Below are 23,969 nucleotides of genomic sequence, written 5' to 3' on the forward strand. Positions count from 1 at the left end.
AACAGCAGCAGACATAGAACCGGTTCTTTGTCTGCTGCACTTCAGAGCTACTGGTTCTATAGAGCCGGGCAGAACCGGTAGCATTCCACCCAGCTCTCTGTATTAGGAACAGCCCTTCCCGTTAAAAGTCCTTTTTCCAGGTCAGACTATTCTATGAATAAATTGAATGACACTTTAAATTTCCTAGTATTTCAATTTTAGTTGGTAACTGTTTTAATTCCTTCCTTCAACCTTTTTTTTTTTGGGGGCGGGGGAGGAAGAGAATTAGGATTGTTTCATAATTTTATTTGAAGTGATTTGCATAAAAAAGTGGGTGGAAATTTACCACCTCTTAGAAATAACTAAATTGAAACTATTACTGTCTAGAAATATTATGAAATTTTTACTTCCCTCCCTAATTTTAATAAAGTAAAGGCAAATAAAAGGTTTTTCATGAAAAGCACACTAAATATAATAACAGGGAATTTATTACCAATTCCAGCTATTCACATGGTGATTAAACAAGATCTGAACAGGACCACAATACTGTGCTCTTACATAGCACTAATTTTAAGTGGTTCTTGAACTAAAAAGTTCCCAGAGAAATTCTTCTTTTTACAGTAACATGCATCATATATACATTAATCTTCAATAGACTTGGATAAATATCTTTGTACATAGTTGTTCCAAGCTTCTGATCCAAGAGATTTTCTGAGAAAGGACTAGTTGTGAGTATTACCTTTGCTTGAAGTTATTTCTCAACTACAGCTTTTCAAATTGTATTTGAAATGGGTTCTAAACTTGTTTTGCTTTGAGAGTGGTTTTCCTCCCCCCCAAATGGGGGAAAAAAATCAGCTGCATGCAGATATCTTATATAACTATTTTAATTGCAGCCAATTTTGAATTTAGCTCTTTTAACAGTCTATTTGTACTATCACTCAAATACTCTGGAAACAGTATTTGTAGTACAGAACAATATATACAATATTAAGCATAGCCAACATAGTCTTCATATAATAAAGTAACTGAAGGGACAGTATTGCTTGTTGTTACCTTTGTTCCTTAAAGTGAAAACTTTCTATAACAAAGCTGTAGAAATAGTCAGACCACTTCCTCACAACATCTTCTCAATCTATCAGTCATAGATTCATTGTCGAATTCTCAACCACAATGGCAACTCATGTAAGCCACTGGTCCTTTTCTTTGCTATATTTTTCAGACCACTTGTGAGTAAGCTCCAGATAAATATTTGGTTTATGCGGCTGATAATCCAGATAAGTTGTCACATCTGTCTTTTTAGGAATGGCCTTTTCAATCTGAGTCCCTTCGTGCCATTCATTAAAAGAGGTGATGGAAATGATTTCAGGTCTTACTAGAAGCGCAGCACTGAATGCTGTCTCGTAATATTTCCCGTTGACACGATTGCGTGTGTTGTGATTGTTCCAAGGTCGGATGCTCGTATCTATGTAGCCTGGGCCCACACTTGGAATAAACATTAAGTTTTTTATGTCACAGAAAGCTTTTAAACTGGGCCAATTATGATGGCTTGAACCATAAGAGAAGCCATTTGTGGCAAAATAGGTGTAAATTCCATCAAAGCCACTTCGATGAATTTCGTGTTTATGTTTTTCTTCTACAAGAAGGGCAAAGAATAAGCTGTCATAGGGTGTATTACGTATACTATGAGATCCTGATACTGTGAGCAGGTTTGCCCACATTTCTGGGATTGTGATGTAAGAATCATAAACATAGAACATGGGAAGCGTTCTACCTGTACTGACTTTATGTCTGTAAAAAGCTGGATGGTCTCCATATCTAAAAGCAAACAACCAAAAAAAAAAAAGGGGGGGAGAAAAAAAAGTAAATGTTTCATATATATATTTCTAATCGTCTTAAAAGTTACTCTTCCTGCCTTTCTCTCAATTATACTTCATTTCAAATGTCATAAATAGCATTAGATAAGTCTTTAAACACAATTAACTGCAACTCAGCAAAGCAAATTTAATAAACGTAGTCTTATTAGGAAGATAAAATTACCAAATTGCTCTGCTTGTAACCCCCTATTTGTTGCTGCATGACACAGTAACAAAAATGACATCAATGATATTAAATATTGTGAATTTGAACAAAAAGAATGGGAGTTCAGTTTATTTTAATGATAACTGTGTCTATTGATAAGGAGTTAATTTTTAATTGATAAACCACCATGAAACATATACCGTATTTATCGGCGTATAACACGCACTTTTTTCCCCCTGAAAATAGGGGGCAAATGATGTATGCGTGTTATACGCCGATATAATGTTAAGAAGCCTTCGGTGAATGCTGCTGGGATCGGGGATCAAGGACACAAATGAAAGAAGGGGAGGGAGGAAGCAACCGAAGCCTGTCCTTCTCTCTGGGTCAGCTCTGTCAGTCGCTCTCTCGCTCCTCCACCAGCACAGGAAGAAACTGCTTCAAAGAAGCGGGGGGGGGGGCTTCCCTGAAGCGCCCGTTTCTCCCCCACCCCCACCCCGCCCGCCCGCAGTGCTCCGTTCTGCCTGCCTGCCTGCCTTCGTTAATGGTTGAATCGGAACAGCTTCGGCTGAGTAAAAGAGGCGAATAGTTATTATTCTCAGCCGAAGCTGCTCCCAAACAACCAGAAACTAAGGCAGGCAGGCAGGCAGGCAGAATGGGACACTGTGGATTGAAGCGCGCGCGGGGGGTGGGAGTGGGGGTGAAACGGGCGCTTTCCTGAAATTTCCCTCTTAAAATGAAGATGCGTGTTATACGCCTGTGCGTGTTATACGCCGATAAATACGGTAAATAAGAAAGTCAGACGAGACAAAATAAAATTATCATATTCATATTCAAATATTGCACCAAGTTCTTACTTGTCTATAATATACTTGACATTGCTGTACATGCTACGATCATCTCTGTCTTTATATGGCTCAATATGGAAAGTGACCTGAAACATAAAAAGGTTTTTTTTTTGTTTAAAAAATGGAATGTCTCAAAAGAGCAGAAAAAATCTTAAAGTCAGTAGCCCTCTATTTCTGAAGAATATAAATTTTATTTTATATTTGCACGTTTAGTAGAAAAATAAGAGAAAAAAACTAAAGGAAAAGAAACTTTTAGTTCTTTACATGGGAATAGAGTTTGTCCTGTTGTCACCCAACACAGATTGGTTAGAAAATGGAAAGCATAGCTATTCGTTACAAACACAGAACAAAAATGCTCTATGCTGCCATGTCAATTAATTTTTTGCTTTATTCATTTAATTAATTTCTATGGCCACCCTTCTAAGATGTGACTCTAGGCAGCAACAATCATAAAGACAATTAAAAACAATTACAGTATAGTACTACAATAAATATATATGGCAGCCATTATTAACTAAACCAGAAAAAAAGGGCTGGTAGATGACACCCAGGAGAAAGTTAATAGCCCTTTAGTATTAAAACTATGTTTTCCTCTGCTGAAAAATCACCTAAACACAATGCTGTGACGTTTTAAATTTGCCCACAGAAAAAGAAAATATAAGCACATTGCCAACTCCAATCTGAACATCAAATTTAAATGTGCTGACAGTGAAAAGAGAAATGTGTCTGGAATTTCAAATGATTAAGAGTCTCAGTGTCATTGCCATCTATGATTCATTTTTGAAGCATATCTGCCCAATAGTTTCAAGCCTTGTGCAAAACTGTAGAGGCACTGAGTCACCTAATATTAAATTCACTAGATGATTATTTTATCAGAGAAACAGCATTTCAAGATATTAATGTCTCCAGGAAAAATATATGTACTAATTTGCAAGAAATGCTTAACTTATTAAACGTTCAGTTTTAATTAGTGTTGGGATCGATTTTAGGGTTTGGGCAGTTCAAATTATTTAATTTTCCAGTTCAGCAATTTCTACCTGAATATGTAATTGGATTTACCTTATTAGCAAACAATTTTCTCCAACACATCTCCCCTGCTTCCCTAATCAACCTTATCCTTTGAAAGGAAGAGATAACTGGCAATAATGACAACGCATTACTAAAGAGGCTAATGTTGACCATTTCTTCACACAATTTCTAGCCAGTGTACATGTTATCTTTTACTCAGAATCTGGGATGGAATAGTGTCATTTCCAATTCTGGGTTGGGACAAAGTATTTAAATAATATTTACAATAATATTTAAATATTTAAATAATCCAATTATGATTAGATTTAAAGAAACTGTACCTTAGATTTCTCAAACACATGCCAATTATTTTTTAACTCTTGCATTTTTTAAGGGCAATCATTTCAGTTTTGACTAAGGACAATTCTTCCATTTTCAAAAGAATTAGAAGTTACTGTCATTAAGAACAAATTTTGAGATAGAAAAGTCTCATATATTTACATATATATTTATCTGGTAATATTTGCTTTGAATTAAGAGAGGGAACTGTTGCTTCTAAGAAGACGACTCTATAACTGCTTCAAATAGCTTTCTAACTAGAATGGTACAAAATTAAAATTAATTTAAAAGATAGGACTGCTGTCGGTTTGAATATATATAACTTATGAAAGGTAACAACATAGGATTTTGTAAGCACTCTTTTACTGAAATAAATTATTAATGATATTTAATAGTACAATTACAAGTATGACTACTCAGAACTAGTCCAACTGAGTTCAATGGAATTTAATCTGAGAGAAATGGATATAAAATATCAACTCATTTTATTGCTATAACAGTGTAGACTATTTTATTCAACCCATTACAGCTAGTTTTTACAAATTTCAAATACTATACCTTTAATTTATACTTGTGTGCAATATCCAAAATTATAGGCACAAGCCCATCAGTGGGCTCTCCATTTTCATCAGCCATAACAGGAGGGTACCAGGAAAGAGCCAAAACCCCTAAGGAATAAAACATATACCTTTTTATTATAAATTTGAATTGATACCACCCCACCACCACCCCGAATGTTTTCTGTAAAGCCTCACAAAATAACCACATTTTGAAGTTTTTATTTAAAGTTTGCTATAAGCCACTTCAGTTATAATAGGCCGATGACGTGTGGACACCACAGGGCTCAGTGCTGTCACCTCTCCTGTTTAACATCTACATGAAGACTTTGGGCGAAAGCATCTATTGGCATGAGGTTGGGTATCATTAATATGCTGATGATACCAGCTGCACGTATCAACTTCAAGCTATCAACCAAGAAACGCATCAAGGGCTTTCCATCTTTAGTTGGAAACTGGATAGCATTTTCCAAAATTCACAATCTGAAGGTTCTCCTGGACTCAATTCCTTCTCAAAGAGCAAGTGGCAGCTGTCTCTAAGAAGGCTTTCCCCCAGATTCATCAGTTGCACCACTGCACTCTTTTCTTAACTGGAATCCCTTCTCATAGGCACTAATGATTAGTCACTAGTACCAATAATGACATAGTCACTAATGATACCAGTCATAGTCACCTCCCACGTGGACTACTACAATGCTCTCAACATAAGGTGGCCCTCAAAGACCACTTGGAAACTACAACTGGTCCAGAAGGAAGTAGTGAAGGCAGTGATTGATGTTCTAATTTTCTCTGGTGTGAGGTGCATTGATTGCCAGTTAAGCTTCCAGGCATAATTTATCTTGCTGTTTGTGATCCACAAAGTCTTACCAGATCTAGGGCTGGACTACTATTACTATCTGGGTGACTGTCTTTCTCTCAGTGTTTCTGCCTATTCTCTAAGATAAGAAAGAGTGGACATGCTCCCATCTTTAAAACAAGCTCCTCTGATGAGATTTAGTGGCATGCTTTCTCTGTTGGGATGCCTGCTTTCTTAAATAGCATTTCCCAAAAAATTAAGGTGCCCTGATATCCTTTAAATTGGCCTTGAAGATTGGGCTTTTTTCTCTAGTTGTAGGCTAGGAAATATGTGCTGCTGAGTTTGAGATGTTAATCTCGGGGCTATCACTTTCTTTTGTTGGCACTGTATTAGATTATTTACAGCCAAAAGTTTAATTGGCAAACCTATAAATTTGATTAATTAATAAATAACTGGCAAAAGAAGCCATGAGTAACAAGACAGGGTAAGTTCTAACATATAAAGGAAAGGCTTGATAAAAAGGGCTCAAGTCTTAAATTACAGGCCAATTCATCAAGTGGCATTCTATACTACTGAACTCTGTGGCTTTTTACTCAGTCACTGAGGAAAAGATCTATGCAATTTACTAAATGATCATATCAAACAGATCTGGGGTGCACATTTTCCATCAGCTCAAAAATCACATTAGGCTTGTATACCGCAGTGAAAGCCACATTCCAAAAACTGGATCAATTAACTTTTTAATATTTTACAATAGCAAAATCAGCTACGGCTTTCTCATCAGTACAGGACATTAGGACTAATTTTTTGTTTGTTATATTTTACCTACAACAACAGCACAGCTGTGTTTTGAAACAGATGGAAACATCTTTCTGCTGCTGCTTTTTTAAAAAGTTACATATGGTCCTTGGTTAATGCCCACTTGTTCAGCAATAGTTTGCACTTACGACTGGCCCTCAAAGTTTCAACCACTGCAGCATCCAATGGTTACGATGTATGACTTTTCCTATCAGCTTCCTGAAAGAAATGTCAATGGGGAAGCCGAGAGGAAGTCAGAAGTCATGGTCATGTGAGTCCTCACTTTATGACCAACAGTGATTTGCTTAATAATGGTAATTGGGGACTATTGGAACGGCTCTTGCTAACTGGAAGAATCAAATGATATTGCACTTTACGACCGCATAATTTAGCAAAAAAAATGGTCTCAATCAGTGTCATTAAATGAGAATTACCTATACTAAAACAAGGGAAATACAATAATACAGAGTAAAATAAATAAATACACAAAAAGATGGCAAGAACAAGACATTGGGCAGGGATGAAGTGAAGGGGTTTCACTCTATTTTGTTAAGCCTTGAGTGAAGAACCAGGTTTCAAGGCCCTTCAAAACACCAGCCTGGGTGGAAGACTTCTGGATCTTGGGAAGCCTCATTCTAGAGGGAACAGAGCAAGCATGCTTCCCAGATTCTAACAGATGGCATTGTTTAATTGAAGCAGCCTGGAGCACATCGACCCTGATGAAACCAGCCAGGTAGATACTATGGGAGATAGGCAGTCCCTCAAGTAAATCAGGCTCTATGCCAGATAGTGAAGATTATAGATAACTACCGTGTTTCTCATATAATAAGGCCGGGTCTTATTTTTTTTTGAGCCCCGAAAAAATGGCTAGTCCGTCTTTTCGGGGGTGACTTAATTCCACCCCCCCCCCCCGTTGCATCTTCGGGCGGGCAGCGATGGCTTGGATGTTGACCTCGGTGTTGGTGGGGCACTTCATATCGGGGTCAACGCAGGCAACACCATATCCGGGTGTGCAACAAAAGTACTTCCTAACTGTAAGCCCCCACCACCATTCCCCCCCCCCCCATTTCGCATGTTTTAATATAGGCCTTAATTTGGGGGGAGGTGCTTAATTTTATTTCATGCCTATAAAACATGCTGGGACTTCCTATTGGGGGAGGCCATATTGTTGGAGAAACAGGGTATCAGTATCTTGAATTGCACCAGAATGCAAACTCACAAGGCAAACAGCTCACAAAGCTGGGGTGTTACTGAGGGATGACCATTACTGCTCCCACCACTGCATAAAGCAAGCAAGCAACCAGTTTGTTTTAGGGGAGTTTTCTGAGAATGAGGAAGGGAAATGAAAAAAAAAAAAAAGAGCTGCAGAAGGTGAATAAATTGGATCAGAAGGTGAATAAATGGTCTGGAAAGATGAGGTGAAGATTGCAAGGTTTTGAGAGGAGGCTGAGAGCAAGCAAGCAAGCAAAGGGATGTAGGACAGACAAGAGCTTTGGGGGGGGGGGAGCGAGGTGGAAAGAGATGGAATACTTACCAATGGATGCTGATCTCATTTGCTTCATGTGAGCTTCTATGACAGATGGGTCCCTAGAGCTATAAGGTCCAAGTTCTGGGTAGAAGCTTGAGCCAATATCTTCTGGAGGACTGTGTCTGCCTTTTGGATAACCACTTGCAATTTTTGGATCCCAGTGTGTCAATAATGGGTGGTCCCAGTGAATATATTTTCCATCAAACTGTGGAGTCCCATACCAGCTGTAGTAAAATACATGGAAGTTATAATTTGGAGGAGGTAGCTCTTCCATTTTTCTTATAGAAGTTGCAGGTGTTTTGAGATTCATCGGTAGAGGATGAACACTTTTGGTTCTTGGGAAACTGTCTTCTTTTGCTCCTTTATGCAGACTGATCTTCTTTTTTAAATGTGTTGTCTGTTGCTGAAAATCTGGTAACAGGCCAAGACCAAATGGATCTCCAAACCCAACTCTTTCTGGTCTCAGAGTTTTCAGCGCCATCATTATAGAGCAAATAAATAAAATAAAAAGCAACAAAACGATGCATGTTCTCCTGCGAAATCTTGCCATGATATCATGGTAGTTCAGGACACAGGTAGGAAGCGTCCAGCTGCCTGTAAACAAGAAAAAAAGAACATGACTGTAGAGTTTTAAATTTTGCAATCAATTAAACCAAATTCATTCTAACATTATAGAATTATTTAATATTTATATATAACCTAAAATTTCCTAAACCCTGAATACATCTTAACATAGGAAACCACTGAACTGATTTATGTTGATCATATTGTATCATCTAGTTCAATGCTATTAGTATTGATCACAGCACTCCAGTTCTCTAAGGCTACAGTTCTCATTTTTTCATGTTATGATCCATTAATAATTCTATCAAAAAAATCAAGAGTCTTTCCCAACCCCCATGATAGAAACAAAACTAATACTTTTTTATAAGGAAGATGTTAATATAAGAGACACAGGATATTGAGCTTAATTATCTAATTATTGCTTCCAATTCTTTTTTTTTTTTTTAAACAGACTTTATTCAGTTTTCACATTAAAAAGAAAAATCTCTTTTTAGTGGACAACATATTTCCGGGTCATCATCTTTACATACAAATATGACAGAAATTATACATTGATATATGCATACTTAATTCTATTATTACCTTTTCCATTCCAAATTTTCAGTAAGGAGAGAAACAAACACATTAATTCTAGCCTCTTTCATTAATTTCAATCAATTTTGTTTCATTTCAATTATTTCAAATATAATCCTTTAATATTTATTTTTAAACGTAAAGATAAACAATATATATTTGCCTAATAAATAATAATAAGGTTTAATTCTAAATTCTTTCATTAATCCCAATCTAAACATTTTTAAATTTCATTTCAATTATTTCAAGTATAATCCTTAATATTTATTTTAAAAATAAAAATAAACAATATATATTTGCCTAATAATGGTAATAATGAAGTTCAATGTCTCTCCTTGCTTTTAATAATCTATATTAAACTTATTAAGCTTATTAATTTAGCTGGTTCTTTAGTCTGTCACATTCCCTTTCCATTACACTTTTTTTTTATAAATTCTAAATTAATACAGATCTTAACACACCCACACAAAAAGAAAAAAGAACAAGTATAAGTTTCCCCTTTTACTATTTTAAGTGTTCCACCTTAATGATTAGAATATACCTTTATTCCCTCATCTTAATTCCCAATAAACCATTAGTCATTACATCTTCTCAATTGGATTCCACAGCATATTTCCCCCCCTTTAATAAGAGTTATCAGTATCTATATTACCCTATTTTCTAAATATTTTTAATTGCAGAAATATTCTTATTACCCCTTGTCACCCTGCAGATTATTGCTTCCAATTCTTATGTTTTATTATTACAGCATATTAAGAAATTGCATTGCTATGAGATATTTTTACTGTGGACTTTCAAACACAAATTAAAATAACAATTCCACTAAAAGTGGAAAAGTAAAGCAAAACGGAGAAGTTAAGAAGGAGCTGACTTAGGGAGATATTTTCTGTTTTGCAAAAAGCATTAAGGATGGAAAACAAGACACATCATGCTTCTAGCTGTTGCTTGCAAATAATCTAATAATACAGTACATGAAAATACACAATAGAAGCTTAGGGTTTCAAATAGAAAGAATGAGGGTAGTGATGTTCAGACAACAGCAGATATGCAATGGAGAAAAGCTCTTCCTCACTTTATCAATCTCCATCCCTGTTCAGTCAGTCAGTCAGGTCAGTCAGTCAATTAGTCTTCTCTTGCCTGCAAAGTAGTTCAACAAGCTGTTCAATGAGCATGTGAAAGAACTGGAAGTTGTCACCTGAGTAGCTCAAAGTCCTTCTCAAGCCTGAATAATTGGAAATGCTTCCCATTGTTGAGAGGGCTATGCAGTACCTCATCTACTTAAACAGTATCCCAGGCTACCTGAAAAAGTCTCTGGCTAATCTGCTAGGATGGGGTAATGAGGACATGGGGGGAGGGGCAAGGAAGGGCGGAATTACAAATTCAGTGTTGTTCAATACAAGACCCATTTGCTTATGGGTCATGAAAGCCAGGGATCTTGTGGCACAATACAACAATGTTTCTTTCAATATTTGCCTGTCTGGGATCTTCTACACATAAAGCAACTGTTCTAATATTGAGACAAGGAACCCTTTATCTTTAAAATATAAAACAGTCCCAGCCCAGGACGATATCTAACAGGTTAAAAGAAAAAGCAAAAGGAATAAGAAAAGAACACAAAAGTAAAAACAGGCACGGTTCTTCGTTGGCTAATGAAAGAAGGCAGGTTGGTCTTCTGTTTGCCATGCTCTCAATGAGTTTATTGATCTCCTGGTTGACACCCCTCTCTTTATTTCTATAACCTTAAGTATCTCATTCAGATATAGTGATATAGATATGAACATCTTGATAAAACAGGGCATTTATTCAAAAGACACTGAGCACAGTCCTGCTTTTCCCATTATTAGTACTTTGAGGATTGAAGAGGATGGGAAAGTCAGAAATCATTTATGGTATGTGATTTCTCTGACAACAAGAACTACTGTAATATAAACCATACCAGCTTAAGCTTCCCCCTTCTACTAGTCTCAAAGGATTGACATGTTCAAGTCAATAGAAGAAGAACAAAACATCTCCATTTTGGGACACATTTACTTTACTATCTGGATTGTAACATGGAGACAAAATGCAAAGGACAAAGAATTTCCATACACTTCCCAGTTTATATTGCCACCCAACTAGTAATTCCAACTCTGGATGCCTAACAATGAGTTACAAACAAGTAAACAAATGAAAGCCACAATGAAAGCCCAGAAGGCAAATTGCAAAACATAACACCAATAAGCCAATCACAATTATTATCTTAATCTTTAAAGAATGAGCTCATCTAAAAACCGGGCCCAAGACCTGGGAGACAAGCCAGGTTTTCAAAGCCTTATGAAAGGCTTGCAGGGCCAGGCCTATCTGATTTGGGGGAAGGAATAAATCCTTCTTAGGGCAGAGGCTATGATAGAGAAATTGCACCTTAAATGGCATGGTTTATACAGGAGACCCAACCATGCCCACTCTGTTGGAGAGAAATAATTGGGGATAGTCCAGAATAAGATAGCCCTGAATCATGAAGGACTTTGTAGCTGGAAATTAACAGTTTGAATTGTATCTGAAAATCAGATACTAGGAGCTAATGCAGCTCATGAAGCACTAATGTTATATTGGTATATCTTAAGTGATGTTTAGATTTTAGATGTAAATCTAAATATAATCTATTATCATGGAGAACATGACATATGTTGTCAGAAAGATACATAATGCACAAAGAAAAGCAGGACATAACTCATTTATCTTTGACAATTTTACCTCTGCTAAAAGCCAGGAGAAATTAGTTTAGACAAAGAGAAGTTGAATGTTTTCCATGTGTGCTTTCTAAGCTGGTAAAAACACAGGAGGATGGAGAAATAAGAGTTGTTATGGGTGTTCAAAACATAAACATTTAATGATCAATCCCTAGTGATCTACCATTCAGTTTCAGGAAGGCTAGAAGTCAGCAAATCTGCCTATAACTTGTGATTTACTAAGTTCCCAAAGTATTTTGTTCAGTAATGACAAAATTGAAGAAAAATATTAGGCCTCATTAACAGAATATCAAGTTTTCTTTATTACATAGTCTGCATTTACTCTCTGTGTTCATCCAAAGCAGATTTACAATATTTTACAAGTTTTGCAATATAGGGTCAGTTTTGAAATTATTACAGCTCTCCCAATTCCCAAGCAACATAGTCAACAAAATTGGCAACTAAGGAAGTGAGTGCAATATGTAAAAAAAACAAAAAACCACCAATGATAATTTGAATATGTAGAAAAACAAGGTGAACTCTGATTGATATCTTCAACTAACATCATGAGCAGTTTCCAGAAGAACGGATATATTCACGATACATTAAAAATAACAACCCAAAAATAGCATGGATGTGTTAAGGCATAAGCTTCTTGATGTGAATTGTAATTGATCAAAGCTTATGCCACACGAGGGACACAAGCATCTGCAAAAGGTCAGGAGGTCTAGACTAGACATAATCATAGTTGGGTCTCACAATAAACCCCGCACACACTCATGTTGAGAAATTGACCTTGGCTGATCTTGAAAAGCACTTCTTCAAGTTCAGCTGCCTTTGGAAACAATTGTTTCTTATTAGCAGAGGGAAGGGAGACTACTGAGAAATCCCAGGCTATAATAGGATGGAGATGGAAGTCCAGAAGAACAACCTGGGAAGAAGCTAAAGGAAAAAAGCCTTCCTACTGAGACATTCATGAAGTCTTCAAGGATAGAGCTGGATTAGAGAGATTTGATCTTACCTCTCCAGATAACTCTGCCTCCCCCCCCCACACTTCCTTCTCTCTCTCTCTCTCTCTCTCTCTCTCTCTCTCACACACACACACACACACACACACACAAAGGAGCTGAAGAAGCTTCTTGGATGAGGAGTGAAACGTCTTCAAAGAAAAACCATAAAGTCCAAGTTGCCTCTTGAAAAAGAAAAGCACCTTTGGTACAATAATGACCTGAATGACTGAGAATCTTCACAGAGATATACACACACACACACACACACACAAATATTCACGTAACCAGCCAAGCTGAGTAACCGATATCTGGCCTAATTATTTCTCTTGCACAGCCAGCCCAAAGGCTCCTGTTTGCTGCTTTTAATAGCTCTGCACCTGACCGAGGAGCCCTCTTCCACTCGAGATCCCCGCAAGGGCTGCGCAGGCAGAGGCTCTCCTTCCCCGCAACCGAAGAGCAGAGGAGAGGGGATCTATCCTCTCCCCACCACCCCCGGGGACTCCCCGCCCCCTCCGCGTTATCCCTAGGCAAGCGGGCTAATGGGAAGACCGCAGGAGAGGAGGAGGAGGAGGCGGCATCCACAGCAAGCGCTACCCCCTGGCGCCTTTCTCCTTGCTACTCACCCGTCTGCAGAACCGGACTGAAAAGTTCAAGCAAGGATTCGAAAGAAGGGGGAGGGGGAGCAACGGCGGAGGAGGCGGAAGATTTAAAATGGACCGATCGGGGAAGGAAGCACAGGCTCAGGGTTACCAGCCTCTTTTCGGAGTTGGCTCCCCCTAGCTTGCGGTTGTCTTCTCCATCGGAGCATGCGCAGTTGCCAAGGTAGAAGGCACGTTGCCCTTACCTCCAGGAAAGCAGTAAAGTTACTCTGATCACGCCTCTCTTTCTTTGTCGGCACAACCGAACTACCTTCGGGCTTTTTTTCCCTCTTCTTCTTCTTCTCCGGAAGTGTTGGGGCTCGCGACCTGAGTTAGCAAGCATGCGAATTTTTTTTTTCTTCGGTTAAGCGTCCATTTGCGGGCCTGTTGATAAGGTGCTCAGAAGTCCACTGTGGGTTTTTAAACCTCCATGGAAACGCGAAGATGCCATCTTCACTAACTCATTGTTATCCATTCTTGCAGAGAGAAAAACTCGCAAGCCGTGACACTCCGTGCACTTATTCCTATGGCGTGTGTGAGTCCACGTGTGTTGGATTTTAATTCCATTCTTAGCTTTTTAGCCGCTGTGGAGCTGAGATCGTACATATCTGGCAGGTGTTACATTAGAGAAAGAGAAATACATTTATTTATTTTTTTGCTTATCTGTTACAGAATACATTATGGGCTTTTTCAAATCGAAGCACAGTAAATAACGAACCAGAAAAATAAATTTAATTCTTAGACTATTTGACAAAAAAATTATACCGGTAGCAGGGTACATCTGCTGTATCCTATTGGCTGAATTTGGTTGTCGTATTTATCAAAATAGAACTGAACATTAATATATATTTCTACATAAAGTTTTCTGTACATTCTGAGATTAATCAAGGGGCTGTATGTTGGACCAAGAATGCATTTGTGAGAATCTTCCCCTGAATTAAAGTTTAAATCACAGATTAGGGCAAATGCAGTCTTCTTAGCAATGCATTGGAGCATAAAATGAACAAAGCACTCAAAAACATTTGTACTGTTCATGTTTCTAGTATTTCAGGCAAAATATTGCCCAAAAAGAAAAAAATTAAGCCTGTGTTTAGGTTCTGGAATTACTACAATAGTTTCTCTCTGAATCATCAGATGGGGAGGAAAAGGGAAGGCTTAAAATGGAGGAGTCCGCAACATTCCAGTTTTTTGCCCAATTGCCTCTCCCATGTTAAGGCAGGGGTGTAAAACTCAAGTTGTCACATCATTGTCCCGTAATGTATCTGGACTTTCCCCCCCTTTGCTCAACCGGGCATACATGTGATGCATCTGGCCCGCAGGCTGGGAGTTTCACAGCCCTGTGTTAAGGGCATAAAAAGCCCAATTACTACTTTTTTCCCTAGCATTCTTTCTCCCTTTTCTCCTTTTTCCTGTATTTTCTGATCTCTGTTTCTACTTGTAGTTCATATTATAATAAATTTTAATTAAGTCCAATCAAGGCAAGATGAGGTAATTAACCCGGCAGGGCAATATAAGGAGTTCTAGAAGTGAAGGAACAGCAGAAAATTAACCCAGTTGTGAGATTGCCAAGAATGCAGATAACCACAGTGAACACAAGATAAACTCACGTTTGTTCCCAGAAAATGCCGCTCTCAGCTGCCTCTCCTTTAAACTCTCTATGCCTAATGAAGGGAATCAGGGACCTTTCCTCCCCCATAAGCCTGCAACCCACGTTGCTTTCTTCTCCGTTCTTCCCTGCATGCCCTAGGATGAAGAGGGGGTGGGCCTGGGTCTTCCTCTGAACTCCCTTGTTCTACCTCTCTCCTGCTCTGCCCAGTCTGACTTTGCCCTTCCCCAGTTTCCTCCACAGCCAACAGAGCCACACACCCGCTTCCTGTCAGCTGTTCGTCTTCCTCCTCGGATTCAGACTCCAACAGGGGCATGACACATAACACTCACACCCTTGCACACTCTCCTTGACCTACACATGCCTTCCATGACTCCCACATACCCCTTGCTCTCTTCCTCACCTGCCACTGCTTACCTACCAGCTGGCCTGGGGCTTGCAACTTCCTGCTGGCTTTCCCACTGACTCCAGTTGGGAAAATCCACAAGAAATTTCCTCATCTAAAGACAGAGATACTCTATCTGGAAATTCTGGCCCAATTGAGGCATAAACCAAGGACCACTTGTACATACAACTTCTAAAGCCCTTCTCATTCATTTCTGAACCTTACATGGTTTTAATATTTGGGCCTCCAAAATGTGGTTTTTGGGGGGTTGAAAGAAACTACTATATTATAAGTTTGCATTTGACCATTAAAAGTTTTGCCACAGAATGGATTCTGGATTTGTTCTAATGATTAAAAAGTCCCCTTTTTGTATTATTTCAGCAACAATCATATTACAAGAAGAATTTATCATTTGAAGGTGTGACTTTTGAGGATTCTTACTTTTCCACTGTTAGGCAACTTTATTATATTCAGGTTCAGTCACCTCTTTTTACCACTTTTTACTGATAAAATTATCCTTAAATTTGTTACATTACTTTGTTGTTTTTACCCCTAGCACTGTCCATTCAGCAAATTGTATTTCTATCTAGTGTCCAAATCTTGCCATGAAGAAACTTTACTTTCATGCACATTTTTAACATATAAAGTGATCACTATGATTTATTTGATGTATCAACTTCATGTGCTGTTTCTATCATTTGTGCAACACTACCATCTACTTTTAACACCTGAGTCGGCCAGCTGATAATAAATGATTCTACATTAAGTCTAGCATACTTTTCTGTAAAACCTTGAACTGTTATATCTCTCTCTGCTTTCCAGGTCCCCAATTTTATGGCACAAATCAATTTCATTTTTATGTCATCTCACTTCCTCCCCAGAATGTTATTCTCAGCATTATTACTTACTCAGCCATGGTTGCTGAATCATTTAGTTTATATCCAATAGCTTTAATTTCTTGCTGAAGAATTTTCATTTTCAGAATTAAATGCTTCTGGCTATATTTTATTTCCTCCATTCAAAATAAATGATCTAATTCAGCTGCAGCATTCATCTCCTCACACATTACATTGCTTCGATTGCTGTCCATTTGTCTGTCTTCTCAGTGGTCCCAGAAAGTAGAAATTGTGATGATGAGAGATCAGTTAATATCCTCAAATTGGCTCAGTGGGTCAGATCAGAACTTTCAGTTGTAGAATGCAAATTCAGATCGAGAAGCTTAATTTACTTCATTTATAAGGCTGCCTAATTCAACGTGACTGCACAATGGACAAATTTAACAGCAGATAGAACAATTAACGAAAGAGATGGCAAATGACATAGCAAAATCCAACTGATTTCCCTAGCAGCCTCCAGAAAGGATGCATCATTCATATTAGCCCAAGAACCAGGTTTTAAGAACTTTTTAAAAATAGGATCAGATTGAGAGCCATGCACTTTTTAAGAGAGAGTGCTGCTCCAGATGGTAGGAGTGATGACAAGAGAAGGCATGCTTCCAAGTTCCATCAGATCATATTGTATTATCAATGGGACTTGAACATATTGATCTGCATGCTAAACATGGAATAGAATGGACGGATACTGTGGGAGATAGATCAAGTAGTTAGACCTTATGTCGTGAAGGTTATAACCAGCACCTTCAGGTGTGGGATTTAAAAATCGCAGCAACCAGTTCTCTGCCCAGTTGCTGGGTGGATGTGGCCATGGTGGGCATGGCCTATCAGAACTTCCGGTTTGGCCATTTTTCACCTTCCCTAGAGTCCGGAGGCTTTCTTTGAGCCTCTGGGAGGGCGAAACAGCCTCCCTGGGCTCTGGAGGGGCTCCAGAAGCCAGAAACAGACCCATTTCTGGACTTCTGGAACTTCCGGTTCAACACAGTTTTCACCCTCCAAGAGCCTCCGCATGGACCCTGCACTTACCTGCATCCAAAATTCCGGGGAGGGGAGGGGTGGACTACCGGTTCAGCAAACCAGATGTAAATTTAACATCTGGTTCGCCTGAACCGGGCCAAACTGGCTAAATCCCACCTTTGAGCACCTTGACTTATACCTGTAAAACCTACTGTTAACCAATGCACTTTCCAAAGCAGAGTGTTATATAGGCATCCCAAAGCTTGTTAATACATTGTCTGGCCTGCCACATACTGAATCACATTCAGCGTTGAACATTTTTCATGTAAATCCATTTAAACAGTTCAATAGAAAGAGAAATAACTTTTTCAAACCATTGTGTAACTGAGTATGTATCCTTTGAATTGTGTTTGAATATTAGTAGCTCGGATTGGTAGTCAGGCTGTTGGTTTGTATCCTTTTAACCTTACATATTTTTTAGAATTGCAAACGTAAGAGCACCCAGTATTCAGTTCTCTTGTCCATCTAATTTCAGAACCAATGACGTATATAATTCAGAATAATGTAAATATCTTTAAAACCCAATTAATAGAAGTAATAGTGAAATGGTTTCTGCCCAAATAACACCACAATAACACTAGACCATATTGGTTGCAATCCAAGTGTATTTTAAGTAATTAATTGAAGTTACCTGTTTCTTCCTATAAAACATAGAAGCATTCAACAGTTGCAATAAAATATTTTTATTGTAATGGTAATTTTTACCTCTATATGCCGTTTTTCCCTGAAAAGAAGACCCGGTCTTATTTTCTTTTGACCCCTGAAAAAACGGCTAGGGCTTCTTTTAAGGGATCTAATTATTGACTTGCTTCATGGCAGTGGCACCAACATCCCACCCAACAGGAGCCCACTGCTGGCCCACTTCTTTTGCAGCTGCTTGCTGCCGCTTGCACATATCACCCCTGGCCTCCATTTCGCGATCAGAGCCTTCTGAAAAGCCCTCTGCAGCTGAGCTATGGGCTCTGGATTGACATGCACAGCACACCCTGGCTTCTGTTTTGCCTTCAGAGGCTTTCTGGAAAGCATTTGTAGCTGATTAAACAGCTCCAGATTGATCCAGAGCTCTGTTATTGGCTGCAGAGGCCTTTCCAGAAACCTCTGATTACAAAACGGAGGCCGGGGATGACACGCGCAAATGGGGGCAAGCAGCTGCAGAAGAAGTGGGATCTCTAACTTAATGAAACTAAGCTTCAGTAGTTATGCCTTCATTAAGGTAAGAAATATTTGCCATAACTGATCTGACTTAGTTAAAGCTTTCTGATTGAAAATTGAAGGAAATTTCCCCAAATTAACTCTGAATCAGTGAACTAAATTTCTGAAAATATGTTTCAGGGCTCTATTTCATTTTATTTTACATTTTTAGTTTAAGTGATCCAAATGTATTACTATTGAATGTAGATTTAGTTTAATCATCAGATATATGCCTTGAGATATTCTCAGTTCAAGAGAAGTTATTGTCTCTGCAGCAACCTGGAACAGCAGAAAAGGGAAATGGTGCATCTATACAACATATTCCAACAATATGGCTACACAACATTATCAAAAAGTCCCTGACCACTCAACCCAATACAGCACAACCAACACAAACTTTAAAAACTGCCATATATCAAGGATATCTCAGAAACCACCAACAGACTACTACAACCCACATGGAATCAGCATAGCACACAAGCCAACAAAAGCCCTTTAAAACATCCTAAGCAAACCAAAAGACCCAGCAACCCCAGAAGAAAAAACAGGAATCACCTACAACATACAATGTAAGAACTGCAACAACCACTATGTAGGACAAACAGGCAGAAGACTGGCAGAACGCATCCATGAAGCAATCAGAAGACATGATGAAAATTCTTTAATTTCACAACATATAGACAGATTTAACCATAATTTCAATTGGAAAATGTGACCATCCTAGATCAGGTCAAGTCCAACAAAGCCACGGAATTCTAGAAGCCTGGCACTATGACTAATTAGCCATTGATAGACACATAGACATTAACAATATATATATAAAGGTGAAGGTAAAAGTTCCCCTCGCACATACATGCTAGTAATTTCTGGCTCTAGGGGGTGGTGCTCATCTCTGTTACAAAGCCGAAGAGCCAGCGTTGTCCGAACACATCTCCATGGTCATGTGGCCAGCATGACTAAACACCAAAGGCGCATGGAATGCTATTACCTTCCCACCAAAGTGGTCCCTATTTTTCTACTTGCATTTTTACATGCTTTCGAACTGCTGGGTTGGAAGAAGCTGCGACAAGTAACGGGAGCCCACTCTGTTACATGGTGTTAGGGATTCGAACCGCTGAACCGCCAACCTTTCTGATCAACAAGCTCAGCATCTTAGCCACTGAGCCATATAGCCCATGCAAAAGAGACACTCAACCATCTCAAAAGGGAACAAAAAGACTCCAGCACATCTCCACCAGTAAGCAGCACTCAGATCAGCATAGATTAATTCCAAGGTTAACCCCAGACCAAATAAATAATACTCCAATCAAAAAATTGCTAAAAAGCCAAACAGTAAACAGCCCAATCAAAGAATGTCTAAGACCACCCCCTTCCAAAACTGACAGGGCAAGCCACCAGAATATAAACTGACAGAAAACTGCATTTCTTACTAGCACTGATGATGCTCCCTACTTTGGGTCACGAAATGTCTTCAAGAAAAAAGCAAGCTCAGAGAGCACCAAGGATCCTTCCATAAATACTATCTAAAATTTTATTTATATGTGTAATGATTTATCATTTTCTCATTATGCGCTATATTTATGCACACTCTGTGTCATGCTTTTTATTATTAGTATTAAGGTGATTGAGAGTTTATTTCATCTTGAATTTATTTATATAACTTAAGTGTAGTAGTTGCTTTTTTTTGTACTGAGATAGATTTTGAACCTGAATACTGCAATAAGATAAAATGAATAATATGCACAGGTTTCCTAAGTTATTTCTCACCTGAGTTGTAACACAATTCATTTATGTTTAATACTATGTCAATGAGAAAAAAGTGTTAAAATCTTTATTTCATTTTTAGGATAACTATTAAAGAAAAATTATCAACATCAATCTGGAAATGAAATCCAACACTTTATAAGTGGACATTTATTTTATAAATCTGAATACAAACATATTTTAGAAAGCTGCTGGGACTTGTTGAATAGATTTTGAGATGGTAACAAGAAAAAATATATCCTCCAGTCCATTGTCCATTGTCAGAAATGGAACTGTCATTCCATTTTATTGTATTTAACTTGCTTAACACTATATCATACAATAATGAAGGACCAGGGGAGACATGATAGCAGTGTTCCAATATTTGAGGGACTGCCACAGAGAGGAAAGGGTCAAGCTATTTTCCAAAGCACCTTAAGGCCAGACAAGGAATAGTGGATGGAAACTGACCAAGCAGAGATTCAACCTGGAAAAAAGAAGACATTTTCTGACAGTGGGAGCAATCAACCAATGGAACAGCTTGCCTTCAGAAGTTGTGGGAACTTCATCACTGGAAGCTTTCAAGGAGAGACTGGACTGCCATCTGTCAAAAATGGTGTAGGGTATGTTTGGGTGGGGGGGTTGGATTAGATGACCTACAAGGTACCTTCCAACTCTGTTAATCTGTAAGTTGAAAAATAACCAAATGTATTTCTTAATATAAAGTTATTATTGCTGTATGTCACTTGGAATTACTGTATGTGAGTTGAGTGGCCATATAAATATAAACAAACAATCTAAATCTACTGAGCACAGATCAGAAACTCTGGGAGTGACATTAATTCTATCATACAATCCAGTGGTCATTCTATCATATAGTCCAGTGATCCCCAACCTTTCCAGCTTGGTGGACCGGCGGTGGCAGCAATGGCGGGAGAGGGGAAGATGGGATAATTTTGCATGACCACCCTCAACTTGTGTGCAAATGGAGTTTCACCCGCTCATGTGCTCACCTGCTTGCACGGCCAATTCCCAACATGCTGCAGTCTAGTACTGGGCTGCCATCTGATACTGGGCCATGGACCAGGATTTGGGAACCCCAATATAGTCCATTGAAAAGGAAAATAGATCTAATGGCATCATTTTACATGCAGAACACAGGTACGTTAAGGTAGAACTTGCTGGATTTGCCTTATTACAGATCCATTAAGTCAAATAAAGGAATGTTATGTATTATGAACAAATTACAATACAGAAAGCCATCTGTCAGTGTGCTTTTAAAAAGAAGAATTAAACATTTATGAATTTGAAGAATTCGAAAGTACTTGCCCATATCACTCATCTACTACCCACTACATTTTTTTTTTCAAAATCAGGGATTTCATACATTATCCTGACTAAAACTATCAATAGATGTGCAGATAAGTAAAATTAAAATCATCCTTCTTGACTTTAGCTACTGATCATCATTAATTTTGCTGCAATGAATCATGCATTTTAGGAAGAAATGCTATTTTTTTCCAGTTGGTATTAAACCCACTGTCCATCAATTTAATTTTATAACTGAATTCTGAAGAGGCAAAACAACACCTCTTGCTCTATTTTACTACATTGTATTACATATTTATTAGATATTTTAATCCTCTAAATTAAAAAGCTTCCCAGCTTTAATATTTTTTAAAAAATAGCTCCCAGAAGCTTCCACCGATGACTCATCCATGCAACTGAGATATCAAATGAAGAGATAAAAATGCAGTCAGTATCACCCTAAGCATCCTAATGAGTCACTCTGAGTTGTACATAGAATTCCAAATGCAGCCATATATTAAAAATACACTGTATAAGCCTGTGCACCACACTTGAATCCTGATGTGTCCAATTGTTGACTTTTCCTAGCAAGCATATAATCTTCCAAAAACAATTGAGGAAGGGGGAGTTTTAAATTCCTTTCAGAAAACAAAACCAGTTGTTCCAGTATTGCCACATCATAGACCAAATCAAACAGCACTAACCATTGACTGGAATTGAATTAAGACTTGGATTATTGTGCACACTGTTTCATAGCTTTGCCATTATGTAAATCAGCAGAGTGCCTAAAGAAATGAGAATCCAAACTGCAATTTTTATGCTGAAGGCGCCTAGCTATACACACACATGTATATCAGTGGTGGGATTAAACTTTTTTTACTACCAGTTCTGTGGGTGTGGCTTGGTGGGCGTGAAGGGGAAGGATACTGTAAAATCTCCAGTCAGAGGTGGGATTTGCCGGTTCTCTGAACTAAATTAAATTTTCCGCTACCAGTTCTCCAGAACTGGTCAGAACCTGCTGAATACCACCTCTGAAGTATATATATACGGATAGATAGATAGATAGATAGATAGATAGATACAGTCACTAAATAGAGAAATCATTAGCAAACTTTATTGTAGTACAGGTATATATTTTTTGATATAGGGTTCTGGAAGTTTTTGTAGGATTCATTGTACAATTTGACATTATTTATTTTGTTCCAAAGTGGTTTTTTTTCTTCTTTTTATGACCTTTTTATTTGGGATGGAGCTGGGGTGACTGAATGGAACAATGCATTTACTGGTCAGATGCCCGTTCTTGCTCCTATGTGGAACAGATATTTTCTCTTTGCACCTTGATAGAGAAACATCTGTTGCTGCCTAGGATTGAACTCTCAACCGTCCAAGTGGGAGGTGAGTATCTTCACCTCTAGGCCACCATGCCATTCTATATTGTTCCAACCTAAGTGTATAGGTTGATAAACATGGATTTAAAATGTTTCATGTAATTTCCCCCAATAAACAAATTATCTTTAATATATTATTGTGACTATTTCATAGGATGCTAAAATAAATGAAAAGTCTGGAATTGAAAGCCTGTTTTGATATCTATCACTTTTCATTTTTCCAGCCTTGAGTTCAACACTTTCTATTTCCACATCAGCGCGTGGCTTAAAAAGTAGTGGGTGGGTGGGTGGCTTGTAGGAAAATTCATTTGCATTTTCCTCAAGTTTTCTCCTAATTGAGCACATTATAAATTTGCAAAATCATTTTCCTTTAAGAAAGTCACTTTATGCATTTAAGTGCATTTGCTTGAAACAAGGAGATTTCTCTTCCATCCGTAATGAGAAACAAAGGCATGCTATGAGGGATGAGCTTTTCTTACCTTTCAGCATTTTCACCAATATATTCCAGGAAAATAAAAGTCCTCCTCCATTTGCTAGTGACAGATGCACTATTTTTATGATTCAGGTAAGAGCATGTCAGGGAACTGTGTGTCAAAATTTGTCATTGGAGAAAACATTAAGAATGTAGCAGTTTATATTTATCAAATGTTTATAGATTAGTTTTTCACACACTTCCTCCTGTCTCTCCCTCTCTCTGTCCTTCCCACTACCACCTTAACATATTAGCCATCTTACCTGAGTTGAAAAATGATATTGTATTTTGTATGAAACCATGGGCTGTAAATGACCTTCAGGGCCAGTTCTATGACCAGGATTTCTGTGTTCTAAGTGATTGGAACTAATATACCAATCTCTAATGGGCATTGAACCAAAGAACATCCAAAGAAAATGCTAAATTGTCTTATGTTTTCTGTATATTTCTATTTATTGTCTGTTCATAAATGTCTGTTCATAAATGATTGCAACTCATGTAAGAGGTAATTCTTGGAATCAAATGTAATTTAAGAAAACATTTTCTTAATATCCTTAATATTGCTAGCCAGTATCTTTTTTTTTTTTAATTTGGTTTGCCAATT

The 23,969-nt window shown here is 38.0% G+C and overlaps 1 protein-coding gene across 5 annotated transcripts; it reads right to left on the reverse strand.

The window, feature by feature from the left end:
- Window positions 1-449: 449 nt before the first annotated feature.
- MANEA (mannosidase endo-alpha) lies at window positions 450-13,519 on the reverse strand. Of its 5 annotated transcripts, none has more exons than XM_026666584.2 (5): window positions 13,348-13,519; window positions 7,876-8,463; window positions 4,749-4,858; window positions 2,853-2,929; window positions 450-1,794 (listed from the first exon to the last, which is right to left on the reverse strand). In XM_026666584.2, exons 2-5 carry the CDS (start codon window positions 8,417-8,419, stop codon window positions 1,158-1,160), a joined length of 1,368 nt encoding a protein of 455 aa, XP_026522369.1. In that variant the 5' UTR covers window positions 8,420-8,463; window positions 13,348-13,519; the 3' UTR covers window positions 450-1,157. The 5 variants fall into 5 exon arrangements, with proteins under 5 accessions (XP_026522369.1, XP_087799375.1, XP_087799368.1 ...); XM_087943249.1 differs by having other exon boundaries at window positions 13,102-13,353; XM_087943242.1 differs by lacking the exon at window positions 13,348-13,519 and adding an exon at window positions 13,107-13,263.
- Between the last annotated feature and the right edge of the window lie 10,450 nt (window positions 13,520-23,969).

Source organism: Notechis scutatus, chromosome 1 (genome assembly GCF_049901735.1).
Source record: "Notechis scutatus isolate UNSWTSFEM ecotype Mainland chromosome 1, rNotScu1.2, whole genome shotgun sequence".
Classification (NCBI taxonomy): Eukaryota; Metazoa; Chordata; class Lepidosauria; order Squamata; family Elapidae; genus Notechis; species Notechis scutatus.

What these genes read in the sequence shown, in the direction of transcription:
- MANEA (XM_026666584.2), bottom strand. Translation starts at nt 8,419, where the DNA reads ATGGCAAGATTTCGCAGGAGAACATGCATCGTTTTGTTGCTTTTTATT. An exon ending in CACACAAGTATAAATTAAAG is followed by an intron (nt 2,930 to 4,748) that starts GTATAGTATTTG and finishes TTTATGTTTCAG; the next exon opens with GTCACTTTCCATATTGAGCC. An exon ending in GTCAAGTATATTATAGACAA is followed by an intron (nt 1,795 to 2,852) that starts GTAAGAACTTGG and finishes GTTTGCTTTTAG; the next exon opens with ATATGGAGACCATCCAGCTT.